The 22,837-nt window shown below is 33.4% G+C and overlaps 1 protein-coding gene across 2 annotated transcripts in view; it reads right to left on the bottom strand.

Moving 5' to 3' along the window:
• Positions 1-22,837, bottom strand: part of dennd4c (DENN/MADD domain containing 4C) — an 83,191-nt gene that overhangs the window by 49,159 nt on the left and 11,195 nt on the right. For both annotated transcript variants that reach the window (XM_059536301.1, XM_059536308.1), the window contains exon 2: positions 1,343-1,653. In XM_059536301.1, the coding sequence (XP_059392284.1) occupies positions 1,343-1,641 (299 nt within the window). In that variant the 5' untranslated portion in view covers positions 1,642-1,653. The remainder of the gene's footprint in view (positions 1-1,342; positions 1,654-22,837) is intronic.

Below are 22,837 nucleotides of genomic sequence, written 5' to 3'. Positions count from 1 at the left end.
ATTAAGAGAAGATATAGTTCACACACAGATCCTTCAATCCGTAGAACAACGGCACAAAGCTCTTCTAAAACATCAGAAAGCACCTCAATCTATAAGCAAAGACATTCATCTCTAGCTATTTGTGAAGCATCAACCATAATTTACACATAATTTGTCAAGGACTTGAAGTCACTCCAAAACAAATCAAAAGTAATCAAGCTTACTCTTTAGTCTACAATAAAGCAAAGTTAAGCAAGCCCACCTAATTATCATTAAAAAATAATAATAATAAATGTTGCAATATTTAAATATGGTAAGAAATTCATTTGGGAATAAATATAAATATATATATATATATATATATATATATATATATAAATATATATATATATATATATATATATATAAATATAAATATAAATATATATATATATATAAATATATATATATATATATATATATATATATAAATATATATATATATATATATAAATATAAATATATATATATATAAATATATATATATATATATATACATATATATATATATATATAAATATATATACATATATATATATATATATAAATATATATATATATATATATATATATACATACATACATATATATATATATATATATATATATATATATATATATATATATATAAATGAATTAATAAAAACTAAAGCATTAAAAATAAATAATGAAAATAATAAAGCTATGCAAAAATAAATTCAATACTATATATATATATATATATATATATATATATATATATATATATATATATATATATATATATATATATATATATATATATAGTATTGAATTTATTTTTGCATAGCTTTATTATTTTCATTATTTATTTTTAATGCTTTATGCAGTAATAATTTTATTTTTTAATAACTAATTATAAAGTAATTTATTATTTCTTTCTACTAAATAATAAAATAAATACTTATCCAGAACAATTATTATTTTCATTCCATCGTAGTACAGGATAAGTCCAAGTACCATGCATAATTTACTAGGCTACTCGCAATGTTATGAGGATGAAAAATTAACAGAAGGGGAGATTTAAAATGCAGAGGCTTGGAAATCCCCCCATCCCAGCAAATCGCAAGCATGTGTGACATGCTCAGGTGCATGATGTGATATAAGCATTTGCTACAAAAAATAAATGTATCGTGTTGGTAGTTACAAGTTATTTTATTTATTTATTTTTATAATCACCTTTGTGTTTTTTGTCATAATTTAAAACGGTGATAACTACTTTTTGACTTCTGTTTGAATAATAAATATCTGTTCAAGGGTACAGCTACAAAGAGGTACCACTACCCCATTCACTCTACAAACTCACCCGATGTCAATGAGTGGGGCCTTCCCACGACCCCTCTTGTAACACAGAAAGAGTTCTGGGCTCTTGAGACTGCCATGGTTAAGATTGGCTGGCTGACCACTGTAGGTACTCTCAATGCAAGTGAAACCTTCAGGCACTGTTTCTCCTGCAGACTTGTTGATGACGGCAAGGTCAGTGATGGGTGCCTTGGGCCCACTGGACTTAGCTTCAGATAGATCCTGCTCTAGTGGTGTGGACTTGTCTGTCAGGCCGGCCACAACAAAGTAGTCTGTCACACGGTGACCCTTATCCTCAATCATGGCTGGACGGACCTGTATGGAGAGAAGGAACTGTTGATTTGATGTTTTTTTTATAGGTTTCAAATCATATTTGTATGTTTTATTTATATATTTATATATATATATATATTTATTTTTTTATTTTTTTTACCTTTTCTTTTTACATGTATCTTGAGACACTGTTATTTGTCATTCACCCAACTACCGTATTTTTCGGACTATAAGTCGCACCTGAGTATAAGTCGCATCAGTCCAAAAATATGTCATGATGAGGGGAAAAACATATATAAGTCGCACTGGACTATAAGTCGCATTTATTTAGAACCAAGAGAAAACATTACTGTCTACAGCCGCGAGAGGGGGCTCTATGTTTTCAGTGAGAGGTTACAGGAGCACTGAGCAGCATAGAGCGCCATCTGGCGGCTGTAGACGGTAATGTTTTCTATTGGTTCATTTCTCTTGGTTCATGTCAAATTAATTTTGATAAATGAGTCGCACCTGACTATAAGTCGCAGGATTAGCCAAACTATGAAAAAAAGTGTGATTTATAGTCCGGAAAATACGGTACAAACATTCACTAAATGTATGTGCATCAACTATCAAGAAATCTGAAAATACACAACACATTCTACGCTAAGCAGATGCCAACAAATAATAAGCACTCGATGTACATTCAGATCATTCTTTTGCTTTAACTGTTATCATTATCATATGGTAAACGTGTCTAATTCTAACAGTTGATAATATTTCTATTAAAAATTGTGGTTCCTTGATTTATGAGGGAGAAAAAAAAGGCCTAAATTGCGGCAAAATACTAAATTCAAATTAATAAAATGGGAAAAATTGCCCAGCCCTACTTGCCATAAACAGAAGCACAATGCAGAAGTCAATACCTTTTGATTAAGTAAATGGCACAGGATAGTGTTTACACAATAATGATATATATCACAATACATTATTGCTGTAAATATGGTTGGAATGACCCCAAATTTTGTATGACACTGAATTTTACAATTCTTGATACCATCTATAGACTATAGCAAAAACAAATACTAGCCTAATTAATGTAAGCAAAAAGTTATCAAAGTAACAGCAAAAGATCTGTCAGAATAGTACACAAGTCCCAAATATTCGTATTTTGTGTGTTATTGAGCTTAAATGGTTTAAAGTATCTTGAAAATTTAAAAAAGGGCAAGGCTAAAAAATGTATAAAAATATATTTCAACTTCATGGTAACGCAGAACTGCAACATGATGTGATTATAATTGCAAGAGATGGTTGGCAAAATTTCCATTAGTTTGATGTGTCTGGTTTATTACCCAACCCTATTATATATACTGTGCGTTTCAGAACTCTATACTTCCTACTAAGTTATAAAACAGCTTTTATTGAAACCAAGCTGCCACAATGACTTGTCTACTTCCTCTTTATTACATAACAGATTAATATTATCAGCACAAGACTGTCTGCACAGACACTGATCAACCTCTTTGTCTCTTTGGTCCACCAGTTGATGCATGATAGGAATGGAAAGATACTACTAAAGGATGAAAATGGAATACAAGTTTATTTAGATGCCTGCTAAGGTTTCCAAAAGGTGTGCGCCTCTAAGAACATTGTCTCTGCATACCTTCTGGAGAATCCAAACATTTGTGAGTTGGTTGTTATTTCCAACAAAGTGCCTGATCATGTCAGTTAGTGAATATTTATTTATTTCACAATTGGACAAACAAACTCACTTTTAATGAATAATGGACATGACCATAATGACGCAATGCAAAAGTAACCATTTTAATTCTAAAGCCTGAATTGGTATAAACAGTTTTCATATGTAAAGACTCATGTATAAAATCTAAATCATTCATTACTTTTTATGCACTGCTAAATCAAACCAAAGACTGAATGGTAAGCTTTACATTGTTCCTTTTAGTTTAACCCTTTAAGTCCTGAGGGCATTTTTGTCTCACCGAAGTTGATGATTTTTCTGAGTGACACAAAAAATAATGACTGATAACACAAAGGAGAGTCAAAATGTTGGTATTGTTTGATAGAAAACTTTCAGTGCTTTCAGTGGAAAATATATTTAGATATTTCATTTGGACATTCTCCTGCTAATAAACAGCTGATAAAAATTTGAGTGCTCAAAATAAATGTTTTATATCGGTCTTATTTGACATTCAATATCTCAGAACAGAAATAAGGTAGGAGGAAAACATTTTTGACGATGTTCCCCAGCATATTAGCTGTCTTTTTCAAATTTTGTGGTGATAGCATAAAGTATCCAAAAGTTAGTTTTTTATAACAAAATAGGCCTTTTTGTTTAGCTCATGACTCCCTGAAGGAATTTTAAAAACTGAGTGCCATACTCATAATATATTAAAAATAAAAAAAAATTGTGGTCAAGGGAAATTTTTCATATCATTCTTATTTAAATTATTTATTAAAGAAATAAGATCTTTGTCTGTTCCCTCAGTATCATAACATTGAGCAACTATGAAGCAACTTTATATATATATATATATATATATATATATATATATATATATATATATATATATATATATATATATATATATATATAAATGAATTAATAAAAACTAAATCATTAAAAATAAATAATGAAAATAATAAAGCTATGCAATAAATCTTTTTTTGGTGATGGTCCCTGACATGTGTGCTGTACGGAAATTACATTTTTGGTGATATCATGAAGTAATCAAAAGTTACAGTATTTTTCATAAATTATGAAAAATATTTTTTCTATTTATCCACAAATAACACCGCACTACTTATGAGTTAATCAAAGTGGCCACATGCATGGTAAAGGTCAGACTCCAAGCTTTCAAATGACACTTATTTTGGCCCTGTCCCAAATGGCACCTTGAACCCTCATGGTCTTCCTTAGAGTCCACACTTTCGTGACATAAAGCTGCTTTGACTGTCGGGTCAAAGTCGGCTGCGTAGCTGGCTCTGTCCATGTACGCGTCTGGATTGTTCAATCAGACAGTATAACAGGCTTAAGTCCTCAAGAATGAAAGTGCTCATGAAGTGTGCCATTTGGGACAGAGCCTTTGTGTAGCACCCGCCGGTGATACACTCCGGTTTAGAGGAACCAGGCAGAACTGTTTAGGAGTTGATCAAAATGGATGGATACGTTCGAAAGCTGAATTTCTAAGCTTGAAAATTATACCTACTTATTATTATTTATTTTTTTGCAATTATATAAAAGATAAAACAGAAACATTCTAGGTTTTACATTCTGCTTGTCATGTGTTCTATAGAGCTCTCCAACTGATTTATTCAATTCATGGGTTTAGGTATTATTTCCACATGAAAGACACAATGGATTATTTTGATTCTGGACGCATTTCAATCATGAGAATCAGCTGTAAATAATTATATGCAATTTTCCACGATCGGAGCATGTTTCATGAAATGATAAGCCTAAAAACAATGTTCGCATGTTGTCATCTGCGATCGGGATTACTGCAACATGAGACTTCTCCCACTTGCATTGTGATCTGTTAACCCTCGCTTCGAGTTATATTCATTTACACCATATTTATTTGTAAATCTTTTATATATATCCCTCCATGGCCCTTCTGTGTCCAAAGTTGTGCAAAAACATTGTGGGAGAACATTTTCACATTGACAGCTGTCATTGTAAGACAGTGAGCAACTCTGTTTGTTTGTCCAAGAGAGCAACAGTAACTAAGGGGGGCAGGGATTACAATAGGTCAATTGCTAAGCATTTTATGTTATATTTTTCTTCAACCCTTGAATTAAAGCTAAACCCTTCTGGAGTCGATTAATGAGTATACGTGTTATGAGTCATTTTCTCCTGATAACCCCAAAAATAACTTAAATTACACTTTCAGTTTTGATCGTACAGATAAGAGCAATACATCAATCGAATCTGTAAAGGGTCTACTTTTTTATATACAGACATAATAACAACAGAACTTTGTGCACTTATAAAATAAAGATAACAAACAAGGTGTGCTGTCTGCAGCCTTTGTCTGCGCTGATCTTCATTTACAAACATGTCATTAAAATGAACTGTAACTCCGTGAATACTCAACGAAGAGACATGAGAGAGATATCTATAGAAAGCTTGACATGTCTACTTTTAAACTAAACTCTGCCGAAAACACATATTCTGTGATAAAGTAATCCATATGAAAATAACGCGATGTATGTTTTTCACGTCTCCTTTCATTATCTTGTAATGAGACCATGCCCCCGTGCTGAACACCCTATTCAGATTCAAACTGAAGCGCGCGGCTTGAATATGCCCACACAACATAAGGCAACGCAGCCAGACTGTTCTTCAAGTTATTTTTTATTTTACTGTTTGCTTCGCGATGACAGGAATAAGACATAAAAACGGGATTTGAGATTTGGATTTCCTCAGAAAAAAAGGATGAAGTGCTTTATTCAGCAGAGATCATAAACAAGAGTAAGTCTCTTTTTATTTATTTATATACTTGTACTAGTTTTCACATAACGTCTAAACATTTTACTAGTTAGACTTTTTCCAAAGACTTTTTTCAAACTATAATTCCTGACTAAATGTATAATCAAGTGAAATATTATGAAGTTTCAATAACAATTTACAATACTATACAGTTCAAAAGCTTGATGTAAATAATATAAATGTAACAAATAAATGTAACTAACAAATGTAAAAAACAATGCATCCCCCCAATTTATTCAATTTATAATATAAAAAAATATTCTCAGCTCTTTTCAACATTTATAATAATAATAATAATAATAATATATTATATATAACATATAATAATATTATTATTATTATTTTTTTTTTTAGAAAATAAGATTGTTAAAAGGATTTCTGAAGGATTGTGTGACTGGAGTAATGATGCAAAAAATTTAGTTTGAAAATCAGCTTTGATTGTTCCTAATAAACTGTTTAACTGCACTCCCAAGTGGAAATTAAATTATGTTGTGGGATAATTAAATATATTCTAAATAAACTACAAAAATAAAATTATATAGATTTATTTAGTCCTCACATTCTTTCTTGTAACTCCTCCCTCTCAGTGGCACAGATGACTGAAAGGCTCAATATGCAGCTCATTATGCGGGCCTTTGTCTTCTCAGGTGTAAATCACAATGATATTCATGATAGTTGACGCCTACTCGCATTTGACTTTTACCAACAAAAAGTGTCTTAGAAAATTTAAATCAATATATTGTTTTCTGTAAGTGAGTAAACAAGATGATTTTCACATAGTTTAGAAAGACAAATTCTAGGCTACAAGCTCCAGTCCTCAAAAATCCCGGGAACCAATGTTCTGTATGTGTTTTATTGCCTTATTCAAGTGTTTTAAAATTTTTGGTTTTTCACGCATAACATAATTTTTTCTCAAAAACACAATCATGTACACACATGCTGCTCACATATTATTATAGCCAAGTTTGTGCTGATTACAGTGAGATTAGACTTTAGCCATTAAGATGTGTATAAGAAACTGAAAAAAGCACAAATGGGGCATGACAAAACTTCTCCAGGCCCCAAAATACCCTTAGACTCCAGAGGGTTAAAGTCTGCACTTTAATTTCATTTTGATTGCTTTATTTTTTATTCTGTTCTGGTGGCATACAAAGCCAAAATTATGAAAATTGTGTCAGTGTCAGGGCTGCAACAAATGATTATTTTCATAGTCAATTAATCTAATGATTATTAGAACGATTAATCGACTAACCGTCGATTATTTTATATGTAATAAATAAAAGATAGCCTAATCACTTCAGCTTTGGGAAATAATATTATGTAATTACAATCATTATACAATTCATTTATACAAATAAATATATTTGAAACACAAAATGAGATGACAGAGAAAACTTCTTATTTAACATGCTCACTGAATATAAGCCTAACAGACCACTCAGATCATTAGGATCGAGTCAGTTAGAAATACCAAGGGTTCACACAAAACAAGGGGAGGCCACCTTTAGTTACTATGCCGCCCGCAGCTGGAATCAGCTTCCAGAAGAGATTAGATGTGCTTAAACACTAGTCACATTTAAATCTAGAATAAAAACTCATATGTTTAGTTGTGCATTTATTGAATGAGCACTGTGCAATGTCCGAACTGATTGCACTATATTTTCACTGTTTTTTTATTTTATTTTATGTAAAATCATTTTCTAACTGTTTTAAATTCATTTTAAATAAGTACATTTTTTAATAATTTTAAAAGTTTTAAAATTGCTTGTTATAATTTTTTTCATTATTATTTTACTTTCTTTTATGTAAAGCACTTTGAATTACCATTGTGTACGAAATGTGCTATATAAATAAACTTGCCTTGCCTTACTATATTAATTACTTATATTTAATTAATAAAATTAACTGAATGACACCTCATTCTGTCTAACATCTCCTTTCCTAAGTATATAATATGGATAAGAAACAAAATAAAGGTAAGTGATTAGATGTTTTATTTTTGGATAAACAATTTTATTCACAATATACACTACCAGTCAAACATTTTTGAACAGTAACATTGTTTTTAAAGAAGTATCTTATCAAGCCTGCATGTATTTGATCCAAAGTAAAGCAAAAACAGTGACATTTTGAAAGATTTTTTACCATTTAAATGTTTTTCAAGTAAAAGTTTTTTATTTGAATATATTTTAAAATGTAATTTATTCCTGTGATTTCAAGGCTGAATTTTTTGCATCATTACTCCAGTCACAAGATCCTTCAGAAATCATTCTAATATACTGATTTACTGCTCCAAAAAAACTTTTTTTTATTATTATTATGTTAAAAACAGCCGAATTGAATTTTTTAAGTTTCTTTGATCAATAGAAAGTTCAGAAGACAGCATTTATCTGAAATATAAATCATTTGTAACATTATAAATAGAGATTGACCGATATGGGTTTTTCTATAGCCGATGCCGATGTTTAGAGTTCAGGGTCAGCCGATGGCCGATATGTGCTGCCGATTTTTAGGGCCGATATCTTGAAGTTTTCCCCTTCATTTGCATGCTAAAATGTCACACTAATAATAAGTGGATGCACAACATTTCTAAACTTATCATCATTTATTGAGCACAGACAGATTTCAATCAGAAAGTCAATCATTAACAAAAATGTTTTAGAGCATTTATCAAGCAGAATTTTTCAAGTTTGTTGGAACATAAATGTAAACTTAAATATACATTTAAATAAAATGTTATAAATAAAAATCAATTAAACTGAAAAATATAAAAAATAAAATATATAAAAAAAATAATAGTAGTGCTGCAAACACACTAGCAACCAGCAACATTTGTGTTTGGTATAAATGACACAGAACATCTAAAGTGCATTCTAATTTCAAACTTACATCGCAGTCTGTTCATTATTAAAATAAAGTACAGTCAACCAAACATTTAAAAGGTTAGACTGGTCAGTTTAAATAGACCGTAGTATACCAGTCCACTCTGCTGTTATGCCAAGGACGTTTTTGCTAATGTGAAGAGGATGATCTTTTCCGTTTAGTTTACATAAAAAAAATAAAATAAAAAAAATTATAGTTTAACATTCAGATACATTGCGAATGTGGAAACATTTGGATATACGCAGAACGAGACGTGAGCAATAACCTCCAAATACATCTAGACAAACCCGCGCTCGCTCGTCCTCGTATGCACACACGCATGCACGCACTCATGCACTCATGTGTCTCGATCTAATGCACTGTAAATGGAGGATTTTTTAAAACAAATAGGCCTAGCGGAACGCAAAAATTTTAAATCGAATATTTTGCAGAACAGGATCAAACAAAAAGTACTGGTCATAATAATTGCAAGCAGTTCACTGACTGCGCAGCACAGCCACAAGTGCCACAGTTACGTTTGGGATCATTTCATTTTTAATACTATAGTGTCATTTGAAAACATTGCAATTGCGGTATTAAGGTTATTAATTGATGGTTAATTTAAACGTCGATCGATCATGGAAATTTTTGAATATTGACATCCCTAAATGCAAATAAGTTGGATGGAAACCTGGCTATTGTCTGCATCAAACCATGCTTCCGAACAAATGTGATTCACGGTTCTGGGGAGCTCCAGGACAGCTGTCTCTCCGAGCTCGGTGCTGTCTGTGAGCGGGCCGGAGTAACGGAGCCCTCAATCATGCTGCAGTGTTTGTAAGAGCTGACAACTTCTCCACCCCATTTACAGAGTGAGATTCTCTGACTACCTTTATCTCCCAAGGACTGTTGTTGAATCTTCCAAAAGTTTTGGCTTGGGGTCCTTCACATGCGCAGCAGCACTTTCCACTGCAACAATAACACGGGGCTGCCCGCCGACGTTCCTGACTTTAAATCGGCGCTACTAAACATAAGCCGATGCCGATATATTAAATAATGACAAATATCGGCCCGATATATCGGTCGACCTCTAATTATAAATGTATTAGTCAATTTAAAGCATCCTTGCTAAATAGAAGTATTAATTTCTACAACAACCCCCCCACCACCCCAATAAAAAAATAAAAAAATATTTACTCCAAGCTTTTGAATGGTATTGCGTATAATGTTACAAAAGCTTTTTATGTCAGATAAATTCTGATCTCTGAATCTTCATATTCATCAAAGAATCCTGAAAAAATGTACTCAACTGTTTTAAATATTGATGATAATAATAATAAATGTTTCTTGAGCAGCAAATCAGTATATTAGAATGGTTTCTGAAGATCATGTGACACTGAAGACGGGAGAAAAAACAGCTTTGATCACAAGAATAAATTACACTTTAAAATATATTCAAATAGAAAGCATTTATTTTAAATCTTTAAAATATTGCACAACATTACTGCTTTTGCTGTATTTTGGATCAAATAAATGCAGGATTGGTGAGCAGAAGAGACTTCTTTAATAAAAAAAACAAAACAAAAACATAACATTACTATTCAAAAACTTTTGACTGGTAGAGTAATCTCTCTTAAGATACCTTACTGGTTTATGATTATCAAAACAGTCCTGAGCTAGATAAGCTTTGATCTCTGCAAACTAAACTATCACTTTAATCAAATATTTATTAATAATGTTTAATACCTTAAAACTGCTTGATTTAAGGTATTGCATAAAATACTATATAGACGTGACGTAGATGCTTTACCTAGCTCGTGCAAACATCCACATCGGTGTAATAAGATACATTTTTAACTGCTGCTTTCACGCTGCTGTGATATTTTTGTTGTTGTTGTTGTTGTTTATTTCGTTATTGAGAGGAAAACGCGCGTCATATATTTTCATATCCTAACGCCATTTGGTTTCTCTGAAGCAGCGCTGAGCGAGCGCTGTATCTCTTCTTCTCTTGAATTGCATCGAGGAGGGCTGAATTACAGTCTTGCGCCACAGTGCCACACTGGTCAAACCGCATTATTGCAGGCTCTAAATTAGGTCAAATTACATCAAACGAATACTCGACAACAAAAATATTTGTCGACAATTTTTTATTGTCGATAACATCGACTAATCGTTTCAGCCCTAGTCAGTGTTCAATTATATATGAACCTAACTGTATCTCTGCTAAACTCAAACCTCTAATTCAATCACTGGTGAGTAAAATCTAACAATTTATTAGCCAATGTCTAAAGATGAACATTGTTTAGTTGCTTAGTGCAAAATGTAGTTGCATACACAAGTGATTTACTTGCCATGAACAGGGTTGAAATTTGTAAGGGTAATTAAACCTGGAGATGTCAGCTAAATTAAGATATCAATAATTAAATCAGACACAATAGTTTGTTTCTTTACTATTACCACGGCAACGGTTTCAACCTCAACTGTATACTGACATACAAATTTTTTGTTGATCTTCTTTTGCTGCCTCTCCTTGGAGCCTACATGCTCAGTCTAATAAAAGTGAATTTATATATGCGTGACCTTACACTTACTTTATATATTTATATATTATACATTATATCATCTTCTTAAGTCTCTCTGTTTGTGACAGAAGATCAAACCACAAAATGAACTCCTTTCAGAACAGTTTCAGAACAACGACGCCTTGTGGTGCCATCCCAAAGAATTTCAAAATCACTCTCATGGACCTTTTCCTGGACTGTGCCCAGCTGGTGGAATGACCTCCCACTCTCAATTCGTAAAGAGTCTTTACTCATTTTCAAGAAACATCTAAAGACTCATCCTTTTTGCCTGCACTTAACCAACTAACACTAGCACTTTTCCTTTTCTTGTCTTTTTATTTATAAAAAAAAAAAAAAAAAACCTGGCTATGTGTTCTATACTAGACTAATTGAGACTTGTCATGGCACTTGTATACTGTTGTTGTTCTCTTGTTGACCTGACTGCTTCTATTGTTCTCATTTGTAAGTCGCTTTGGATAAAAGCGTCTGCTAAATGATTAAATGTAAATGTTTCCATCCTAAGAAACAGTTAATATCCATAAACCAGGATAGTTGTCCCTTATAGCAGTATATGCAGGATTTTCTAGAGCTGTGTAGTCACACTGTATATGGCACTGAAGATTTGGTTTTGTTTCTGCTTGGAGTAGGGTAAAAGTCATCACAGTCTTAACAGTCTCCCCTGAGCATTTAAAACAACCTAAGACCATTCTAATCTTCCTAGAGTAGCTGGTTGTCACTCCTGCCTCCCCTGTAGCTCCAGAGTCCATTCCACTTAAAGAGTCTGGCAAAAAGCACTACTTGGTACCAGTCTCTGGCACTAGCCCTAATTCTGCCAAGATTTATGCATCTTTCTCTGATTTTGTATGGTCTCTGGGTCCTTCTGGGTGTTCCTCATTCTACTGCTCCACCATGGCCTTTAGCTTCACTGTGGCTGGCCCTATCATAGTCCTTGCCTCCTCTGCTACCCCTCCTGTGGTCTCCCACTCTGCAGCCCCTCCAGAGGTGTCCCGCTCCCCTAAAGTCTGCGTTATACTTTGCGCGTCCAAGAGTCAGCTATATTTACACTAAGTGAAAATTTTAGTTTTTTTGTGATATGCTATTTACATTGCTAATAGCTAGATTCTATATATAGATGTTCAAATAACAATGGTATTCTGCTAACTACTTATTGCAAATAGTGGCAATTATCTGCACGTCTGCTTTGTAATACATTATAAAATAGTATGCAATAATAACTTATTGAGTGTAAATTAGGATTTTAGTTAAAATTATTGAATGGATGCCACCATATTTGGACAAAAGCCCTCCCTACACCTATAGAAAGAAAGATGGCAGCATCATATGCAGCGTTTCCACTGAAATTACCCGGAACATTTGTACCAGGAACTTTTTCCGCAGGAACTTTTTTCCCCCTAGACCTGTTGCTTTCTGCGTTTACACCATGGTCTAAAGTACCGGGAAGATTAGGCAAATAGTCTGGTGATGTAGGTCTGCGTGCGATTCTCAATACAAAGTACTAAAATTTTTGACTTGCATCCTCGGTAGTTCGGATTTTGCGCATTCGACTCGGGAGTGTGATGTCCACGACGATGTAAATCAGGTAATTCTGCAAACAGCAGCGTACTTGATAACATCAGTCAGCTCGCCTTGGCTACTGCAATTTTCCTCACTGTATATTTACAATAAAACTAAATAGGATATCAAATACCACTGCCTCCTTTCGTTTTTCATTTAAAAATAATAGCTGCAGGAATGTACTGAGTTCAGGGAAATGTGTATATATACAGCCATTACATTAAAACTAAATATTATATCAATTGCTTCTTTTTATTTTCATTTTAACATATAGATAAATTGAATATAGACCAAAGATTACCTGTTAGATTTACCCAAAACAAATTATATTTTATGTTTAACCTCTAAAGAGACATCAGAGCCAGCGGCACATATCAGAAGGTCTAGCTGAGTTGGGAGTGCGCTAGGCGGATACACAAGCACTGAACTCCCGCTGATCGCGTGGAGCTCACAGTCTCCGAAATCAGCAAAACACATTTTTAAATAGGCGCTGTCTTTATAAATAAACTAGGGCTGTCACTTTTATATTCGATATTCGAATATGCATTATTCAAATATCATTATATTCAAAGTTGATAACCTGCTGTTTTAAACATTAAGTAAAAAGAATAATAATCCAGATAGTCCTGTTTATGACGCACTCTTAATACATTTGTGATTGAATCTCCATTAGGCTACGGTGTTTTGTTTGTTTTTTTTTGGGGGGGGGGGGTGGCATGCACGTACAGTAGATATTCGAATATATTCGAATACATTGCATGATATTCGATATCCGTTCGAATTTGATTTTTCTCAAAAGTGACAGCCCTAAAATAAACCACAGATTTTAGTTTAAAACAACTACATTCTCGCTTGAAATACTTTTAAAATTACATTTCATGACACAATAACAGTAATATTTTGAAAATAATCCGAATAAATGGTGGTTGAAATCACAACGCCGCATGAACTCAACCAATCAGCATGTTTAGAGCCCAAGTCCCGCCCCCGGAAGTTCCGGAACTTTGAAAAAGTACTACCTCGCCTGCAGGGACTCTCTGAGGAGCATTTTAGTTCCTGGTTTCTGTGGTGGAAACACACCGAGTACCAGCCCAAAGTCCCTAGTTCCTGGGTAAAATTCCTACGGTGGAAACGCAGCTATAATGTTATTTTTACACAGAGATTGGTAGGTCTGTTAGCAAAATCTGTTGATTAGAAATATTTGTTGCATTATGTGGCAATAGTGACCATTAAAAAATGGCAAAACCGCACTTTTCAAGTTTTTTTCTCCAAAGTTTGCATGCCTGTTACTGAAGAAGTATTAAAAGATATCTTAATGCCCTTTTAGGAATTGGGTCTTAACAAACTTTCCTTTTGGCATCTTCATTTGTAAGGCCCTATATCCTTCGGTCCCAGAGATTTTGGAATTTCAATATGGCTCCAGGAGTAAATTGTTCAAATGAACATTTTCAGTGGTCAAAAACAAATGTAGGTCAATTTGCAAAAATATGATACATCTATTTTTTTAAGAGGAATGGCTGAAGAACAAATAATTTGAAACTAGAGATACATCTAGTTTACTTCTGTCAATACAACTGCATTGTACATTCCTGTGCGATATACTTTTTCTACATTTTGCATGCCTATAACTCATGAAATATTAAAGATATTGCAATATGACTTTAGATTCTACTTCTTAAAGGGACAATAAGTAACTTTTTAGGTATTTTATTATCTAAAATCAATATTTTATTCATGAATATGCCCTCAATGGTGTACAAATACCTATGCCAATGTTTAAACTAATAATCGTAAATGAAGAATTTATTATCTTTATATACATGGGACGGGTAGGTCGACGGAGGCTTCCATGTAGTTCCGCCATCTTGCAAAACTATAATAGCAGAGAGGGACAAAAAGTACTAAGCCAACGCGTTTCCACAACGCGTTTTCGGTCAGAGCCAGAAACGCAGGTGCAGAGCAGTGAGAGGTGCTTGAAACTGCACCGGCAAGTTTAAAAGGCTGGATTGCATTCTTATTATGGACCACACATATGCCGCGCCACAGGAGAAGAAAACATCATCGCCAAAACGAAGTGCTATTAGAAGACATCCTGTCAAAGCTTTTTGGTACATATTGCCTACCGTAGATGCAACGCGCATTTGAAAAAGCGAGGCGCTGGAGAGCAAAATCAGTTTGAATGCAAAATACAATTTCACCACTAGATGGGAGTAATTCCTACTTATAGTCCCTTTAATAAACATTTCTTTTGGAATTTTAATTTTCAAGGCCCTACATCATTCAATTCCAGAGATATGGGGATCTCAATGAGGCTAAATTTTCAGATTGAGAAAAAAAGAAAAGCAAATGTTTTTTCACTTTGTATGCACCTTGTGAATTTTTTTATTTATATTTTTTTTTATTTAGTGTCCAGCACTGAAATTAATTAGAACAAGACCATTTCATATTAGTCTAAACAACATCAAATGCACTACAGCCTACAAAACAAGCCTGTATTACAACCCTCTTTTATCTCTTTTCTTAAAACTGTAATTCAGTGCTGTGTAAATTCTCTAGAAATGGCCCCTTCTAATTTCACAACAAGTTTCTAAGACTCCAAGACCAGTTGGTCAGGTGAAGGCACCTTTGTTATATGTGGTTGTAAATACTCCAGAAGAAAAACCTGTTGCTCTAGTGTATAAATCTGCATGCATTTCCAGTCACTAAGACTTAATGTTTTTAGTGGAAATTATGATTTTGCTTAACAGGAAAATCTCCTAAGATGGCAACAAACATCCATTTCTGTGTAATCAATAATATATGAAATACACACTGTATTTATTATTATATTTTTTTCAAATTATACTAACCTTAAATTAATAAGAATCAAGATGGCTCTGCGAACGGTTGCCTCGTTGTGTAGCTCTCACATTCTTTTTTGTTTGTTCTGTGTTTAGTCATTCTTTGACTATCAATTTTTCCAGAGGTGAACTACTGGGCATAAGGCAATACACACCAGATAAACATTTTATGTTTTTTCAGAAGCATTGTTTGATGTTCTAGTCAGAGAAGCAGCGGTTCTGTTCAAACGTGTGGTCAGACAGAAACTAAGGAAACATGCTTGCATGCTTGTTAAGCTCCACGAATGTGGCATTCAAACCACGCTTCCTAAAATCCATCTAGCAAATCACAAATCCCTTCCAAACTAAATATGAAGAACTTCTCACCCACACAAACAAAGACTTTACAAAATCTGCTGTAACCTGGCTTAGTGAACCAATTTCAGATAATGAAATACATCTGCTGGGATTTCAGCTGTTCAGAGTGGATCACTAACAGGGAAAACAATAGGTGCTGGATTGTGTTTCTACATCAACGAAAGTTAGCATTCAGATGTAACAACTGTGATGATGAGCTCTCTTAGTTTATTTAGGGGCACTCTTCATAAACGTAAAACCTTTCTATTCACTACAGAAGTTTTCCTTGTTCATTCTTGTGATTGTTTACACCCCTCCAGACATCTGGCAGAACGAACAACTTAATAGAAATATTTTAATAAAATAAATCTCTCCTGTGAAATGCCCAAATATAGACAACACATTACATGTCCCACCTGAGACAGTAATAAATTGGAACCTTGCTACACCACAAGAAAGTGTGCATATCACTCTGTCCCATGTGCAGCTTTGGGGCTCTCTGATCATTGTCTTATATTGTATCTTATACTGCCCTACACAGAGTAGGGGTGCTCTGATCAGGATTTTTCACAGAAAGCAGTATCTGACAATATGATCACCAATATAAATCTTTTAAAGGTCTTTTTCTTTCTATCATACAGAATTATTTATATTGATACCCCAATCAGGGTTTTTAGAAATTTATCTAGGGCCTGAACACTACATTATCACAAACATAAATTAAAGATGCAAGCAACATTGAAAGGGCACTCCCACCCGGGTTTACCCAGTGTAAACAGTGAACGGTGGCAATATGCATTTAAAGTAGTAAATATAGGAGTAATATCTAAAAGTTATTTATATGTGCAAACTTCCTGCTGCCAGATGGTGGTGCATTGACTATAACTGAATATAGGCCTATAGCCGAAATAAAATTGTTACACTTCGGTAACACTTTATCAATTTTATGCACCAACATTTAAAAAAACAACCTGTTCAACACGAATAATGTTTCTTCTCATTGTTTTCACTATGTTCGGGCCACAAGAGAAACATTAAAAAAATTAATTAAAACAGTTATATATACCACATATTAGGAGATTCGTCATTCGTCATCTCTGAAAGAATACGTGCTGTTGATGCGTCGTCAAATGCCGAAAGCGCCATCAGTTTTTACTTTCACTATCATGGTGAAAGATTTTCACCAGCATAAGATTGACAGATTGACTTGCACGAAGTTTGCATGTTGCTTGTGTGATATCCACTGTCTCGCATTCACAGTTTAAATCAGAAGTAGACTATTTCCAATATTGCAATGCATCCGCGCTACAACCCGAATAGTCAGATGTGTCGTGGATGTTTCTATTGGTATATCTCCCTGTTTACGGTTGGAAAAATGAAATTTTAGCATAGTTTTTAATTGTAAACCAAATTTAGTCTCGTTTTTATTCATCAACAATATTGCATTATACATTTAATTATAGTCATTGTCACATGACCAGAATTTATGTTGCGTCTCATCTTTGTCATGTGATAAAGGTTCGTTGACGAAGATATTTAGTCATAATTTTTGTTGATGAAACAACACTAATCGTTTGAAATGTTTTGCATCTCCAGTAAGCATTAATCCAGAAATTACTTGACACTATCCCGGAGTAATTCATTTACTCAAACAGTACACTGACTGAACTTCTGTAAAGAAAGAACCGAAGATGTACACGAGCAGAGCAGCATGTGTGTTGTACTAACTTTTCTATGTGGACCAGTGATGGGTAGTGATGGGGTGGGAACTTTGATAGAAATGTATGTAATGGATTAAAATCAACCAAAAGTTCAGACAACTGTTAGTATGAAAATATTTACACAACTATCAATACTTTGTTGACCAATTACCAAACAATTTAGTTCAGTCCGTGGTGCAAAAAGGTTGCTTTAGCAATTCAAGAAAAAACACTTGGTCAGGTCAAAGTGTCTTTATAATATTTGGTCCCAGTTTTTTTGTTTATTTATTATTATTATTATTTTTATAAATTTTACTGGTAGTCCACTGTATGAAGAATTTTTGGGTATAATATGTCACAGTTTACTTTATTTTGCAATACTCACTTACATAAATGAACTATAGTGCCCTGCACCCACTAGTAAAAAAAAATATATAAAAAATGATATCGGTTGTCTGAATAATTTTTGGTTTGACTGTGAAAACAGTCTTGTGAAAACTACAAAGTAATTTGAAAGTAAAGAGTAGGTAGTGATTTTCTGTCTTTCATTTTCTTGAATTAACATTAAGGGCACCGACAGTTTAGCTAGTAAATTAGGCACGGTCTGAATGATACACATCCAATTTCTCTCACCACTGTTTACTTTCACTTAAGACATAACAAACAGTTTTTTTTCTCGATGATACTTTCTAAGACAGGTATTTTGACATAATTTGGTATGTATTTGTTGGTACAAGTGCAAGAAGAGGCAAATTTCGTTACTGAAGCACTTTCCCGTTTCTCTGCTTGTGCCCTGTGTGCACAGAACACGCTGCTGAAGTGGGCTCTTTCACATCTTTTTTTGTTTGCATGTTTAAACTGTGATTTGTATTTGTTCGTTCAGGTGCAGGAGGATATTTCAGGATGGGTTTTCTGAGTTGTTTGATAATTTCATGACAGACCAATAAGTGTAACCAATGCAGTCTTGAGCTGGAAAAAGAATTGATTAGTTCATCTATCAAGTCCTCTGGGTTTTCGAGTCGTTCATTCATCATGTGACAGACCCATAAGCTTAAACCTATGCAGTCTGAGCCAGAAAGAGACTTGATAATAATAATAAACAACTCTTTATTACCTTTGTTACAACATTCAGTGTGTGGAAAATAACCATCATGACAGAAATTCACACATTTATAAACTGTAAGAAGTAAAAAGGTACAATTTGAGACCAGAAACGCAGTAACTGTAAGAGTAAATAATAATTATAATAATGGTGATAATGATTATAATAATAACGACTATGCACCCATTTGTAAGGAAGCTTGTAAATTAATTTCTGTATCCAATGCGGTCACATCACTTAACAAAAGTACGAATGATGGGTTAAAGCCTTTTATACAGTGTTTTTAAAAAATATATATATAATATACACAGATTTGTTGCCAGGGTAACCTTTTATACGGTCTACGGTTAAAGCTTATGGGGCTGTTACATGATGAAAGAACGACTCAAACCCAGAGGACTCGATAGATGAACTAATCAATTATCTTTCTGGCTCAAGACTGCATTGGTTACACTTTTGGGTCTGACACGTGATGAACGAATGACACAAAAAACCCAAAAACTCATGAGATGAACTAGTCAATTCTCTTTCCGGCTCAGACTGCATAGGTTAAAGTTTAAGGGTGAGTCATGTGTAGTCAGTCATAATACTTTTCTGCGCAATCAAAGATTATTAATAGCTTTCTTATTCTGTCTATCTATCACATGTTGCTGCCTTTATTACTGTGCTATACATTTAAAAGAAACGTCTTTTAGATTTATATATAGATGTAAATACTTGTTTTTCATTAATGTATTTTACAACAATACAAAGAGCATTGTCTAACATTTTACCAGATTTTAGTCATATTCACTTTTATTTGTTAATAAAATATTTCACTAGATTTTATAAAATTATTGTGCACCTTTAATTTTTCTAGAGTATCTTTTGCTGCTGAACTATCCACTAACCTGGTTTCTAATAGTATTTTTGTCATGGATTGTGAATATATATTTTTTCATTTGTTAATTTTCATTTAAATGAAGTTGTCTATACGTAGTAGATTGTTTAACACACAAAAGAGTGACGAGTTATGTCAACACAGAGGAGTATAGAAATTCTACATTGAATTAAAAAAAAACTGCGCTAGTATCGACTTGGATCGGTATCAGCAGACACTCAGAAATTTCGGTATCGGATCGAATCCAAAAAAAATGGTATCACTGCATCCCTATTCCAAACAAGTACAAGCAACTATTAAAAATATTAATGCAGGCATTTTTTTTTCTCTGGTGATTTGTAGTCTGTATGTAAACAGCTCACCAAATCTTTCAATTGGAATTATTTTAATCTGAATGCTAAACAAAAAGTGTACTGTACATGTAAATGTGTTATGAATGCAAGCAAGAATAAGATTTGAGAGCTGCAGTGAATGGGAAGATTTTTGTGAATAACATCTTAAAATTTTTTTACATTATTTGATCAAATATTCCTTTAATCAAAATATTACATACTGTGTACCATGTTACAGATCAGTGTGATCATCCCCACATTAATTACTCCCAGAACAAAAAGGGCCAGTGCTTTGTGCTGGAAAGACACTTTTCTGGCTGCAGGACAGAGGCAGAGAGGTGGACAGAAGCCTGGTAGCTTTGTGTCATGCACAGCCTTTCACTTGTCTGAGCCAAGAATAGGCCCCAGAATGAAACAGCTCGATTCAGAATGGCTAGTCCTAAGGGGAATAGCACAGCAAAAAAAAAAAAAAAAAAAAAAAAAAAAAAAACAATGCACAATGCAACAGCACTATGACCGTTGCAGCAGTAATGAGTATTTGTCATAGGCGGAATGTACAAACTTGTCGAAATAGAAAATAAAAGAAATCACAAGACAGAGATATTTAGAAAAGTTCTGCAATAAATTAAGTGAGAATTATAAATCAGGGTTTCCGCAGGATTTTTAAGCTCAAATTTAAGACCTTTTTTAAGACCTGCATGAATATATAACGATAATTAGATTATATTTTGCTGAGTGTTGTATTGGGCTGGTATCTTAAGGACTACCTTGGACAGCTGACTCCTGAATTATTTTATATTCTTATTATTCTATATGGTCAGTTCACAACAGTAATAGAAATTAATTTCCAAGTTTTATGGGAATTTTTACCTTTAAGACATTTTTTTCTAAAAATGTGCACCATCTTTTGGGTCAAATTCTTGGATTTGGGTTGTTACCAAGCAAATTAAATCTGTATCAACAAAATGTATCTTTGCAATGCAAAGAAAACAGAATCTGCATTAGAAGTGTCATTTAGATTATTTACACACTGTTTAATGCAGCTCTGAGGGACATGGAATACGTTGACCTGCAATTACAAATGCATAAATAATGTTTGGATATTTTAAACATAAAACATTGGAAACTGATGTTTGAAACTGTTTAAAAAATGAAAAAGTACATTAAATGTGCAATTAAAATGGCAGCAAGTCGCTGTAAATAAGTGAGTCATAGCGACTGAACAGAATCACTTAAATGGAAGAAAACAGTCTCCTGTTACTTCTGGCAAAAAAATAAATAAATAAATAAAATGCTGTGGCTGTGTATGAAATTATTTTTGTTGGAGAAATAAAGCAAAAACAGTAAATATGGTGTCTAAACCATAAGAATCTTAATATGAACTACTTATTGAACTGTATAAAATCAATATCACATTTGTAATCACACTTACTTTTGGAGAAAACTGCAATCTTAGTGTGATATAAACTACATGAAATTATATAAATACATTTTCTGGCCCATATCTTAAATTATGTGATAATTCTTAATGCATTTTAATAGACTGGTTCATGCAGTGAATGCACTATAATGCACAAAAGCACTAGTCTTACCTACTAGACTTCTATGGCGTTATTTTTGTGCCACAATCCTGAGCGAGTAATTGTACGTTTTGAGCATAGAGAACTATATTTTGCAAGCACATTACATTATATTTTGAACAGAAATTAACAATCACAAAAAAAGAAAATAGCTTGAGCAAAGAAAAAAACGATTCCGTGCTCAATAAATGTATTTGCTTGTTTGCTATTATCCATATTAACGTGCAGTAATAACTCCTCTCACGCAGTTTACTCAGGTGCTCCCTCACAAAGGAAGTTTAACCTGCCACAGGATCTGCTGAAACAGTTCTACTCCACCATCATCGAATCCATCCTCTGCACTTCAGTAACTGTCTGGTTCAGCTCAGCTTCTAAATCTGACCTCAGAAGACTACAGAGGGTAGTCCGGACTGCTGAGCGAATCATCGGTTCAACTCTCCCATCTATTCAAGAACTGTACTTATCCAGAGTGAGCAAAAGGGCTGTTAAAATCACTCTGGATCCCTCACATCCAGCACAGTCCCTCTTTGAACTGTTGCCATCTGGTCGACGCTACAGAGCACTGAGCACCAGAACGACCAGACACAGGAACAGTTTCTTCCCTCAGGCAATCCATCTTATGAACAGCTGATACACACTGAACACACTACACTTTATATTTATATACACATACACTTAATTTATCTAACACACATACTTAGTATACACTTAAATTTTGCACATAATATACATGTACATACATAACTGCATTTTTGGAATATACCTGCCTACAATTGTCAATTTGTATATTGTCATTTCTTATCTACTTATTTGTATTTTTTGTATTTTTATATTCTTTTATTATGTGTTTTATGTTCTGTCGCTGTCATTCTGTTGTTCTGTCACGAAAACAAATTCCTCGTATGTGTAAACATACCTGGCAATAAAGCTCATTCTGATTCTGATTTTGATCACACTGGATTCTGTTTTTTTCAA

The sequence above is a fragment of the Carassius carassius genome, chromosome 3 (genome assembly GCF_963082965.1).
Source record: "Carassius carassius chromosome 3, fCarCar2.1, whole genome shotgun sequence".
In the NCBI taxonomy this organism is placed as follows: Eukaryota; Metazoa; Chordata; class Actinopteri; order Cypriniformes; family Cyprinidae; genus Carassius; species Carassius carassius.
This window is presented reverse-complemented; position numbering and strand designations above follow the sequence as displayed.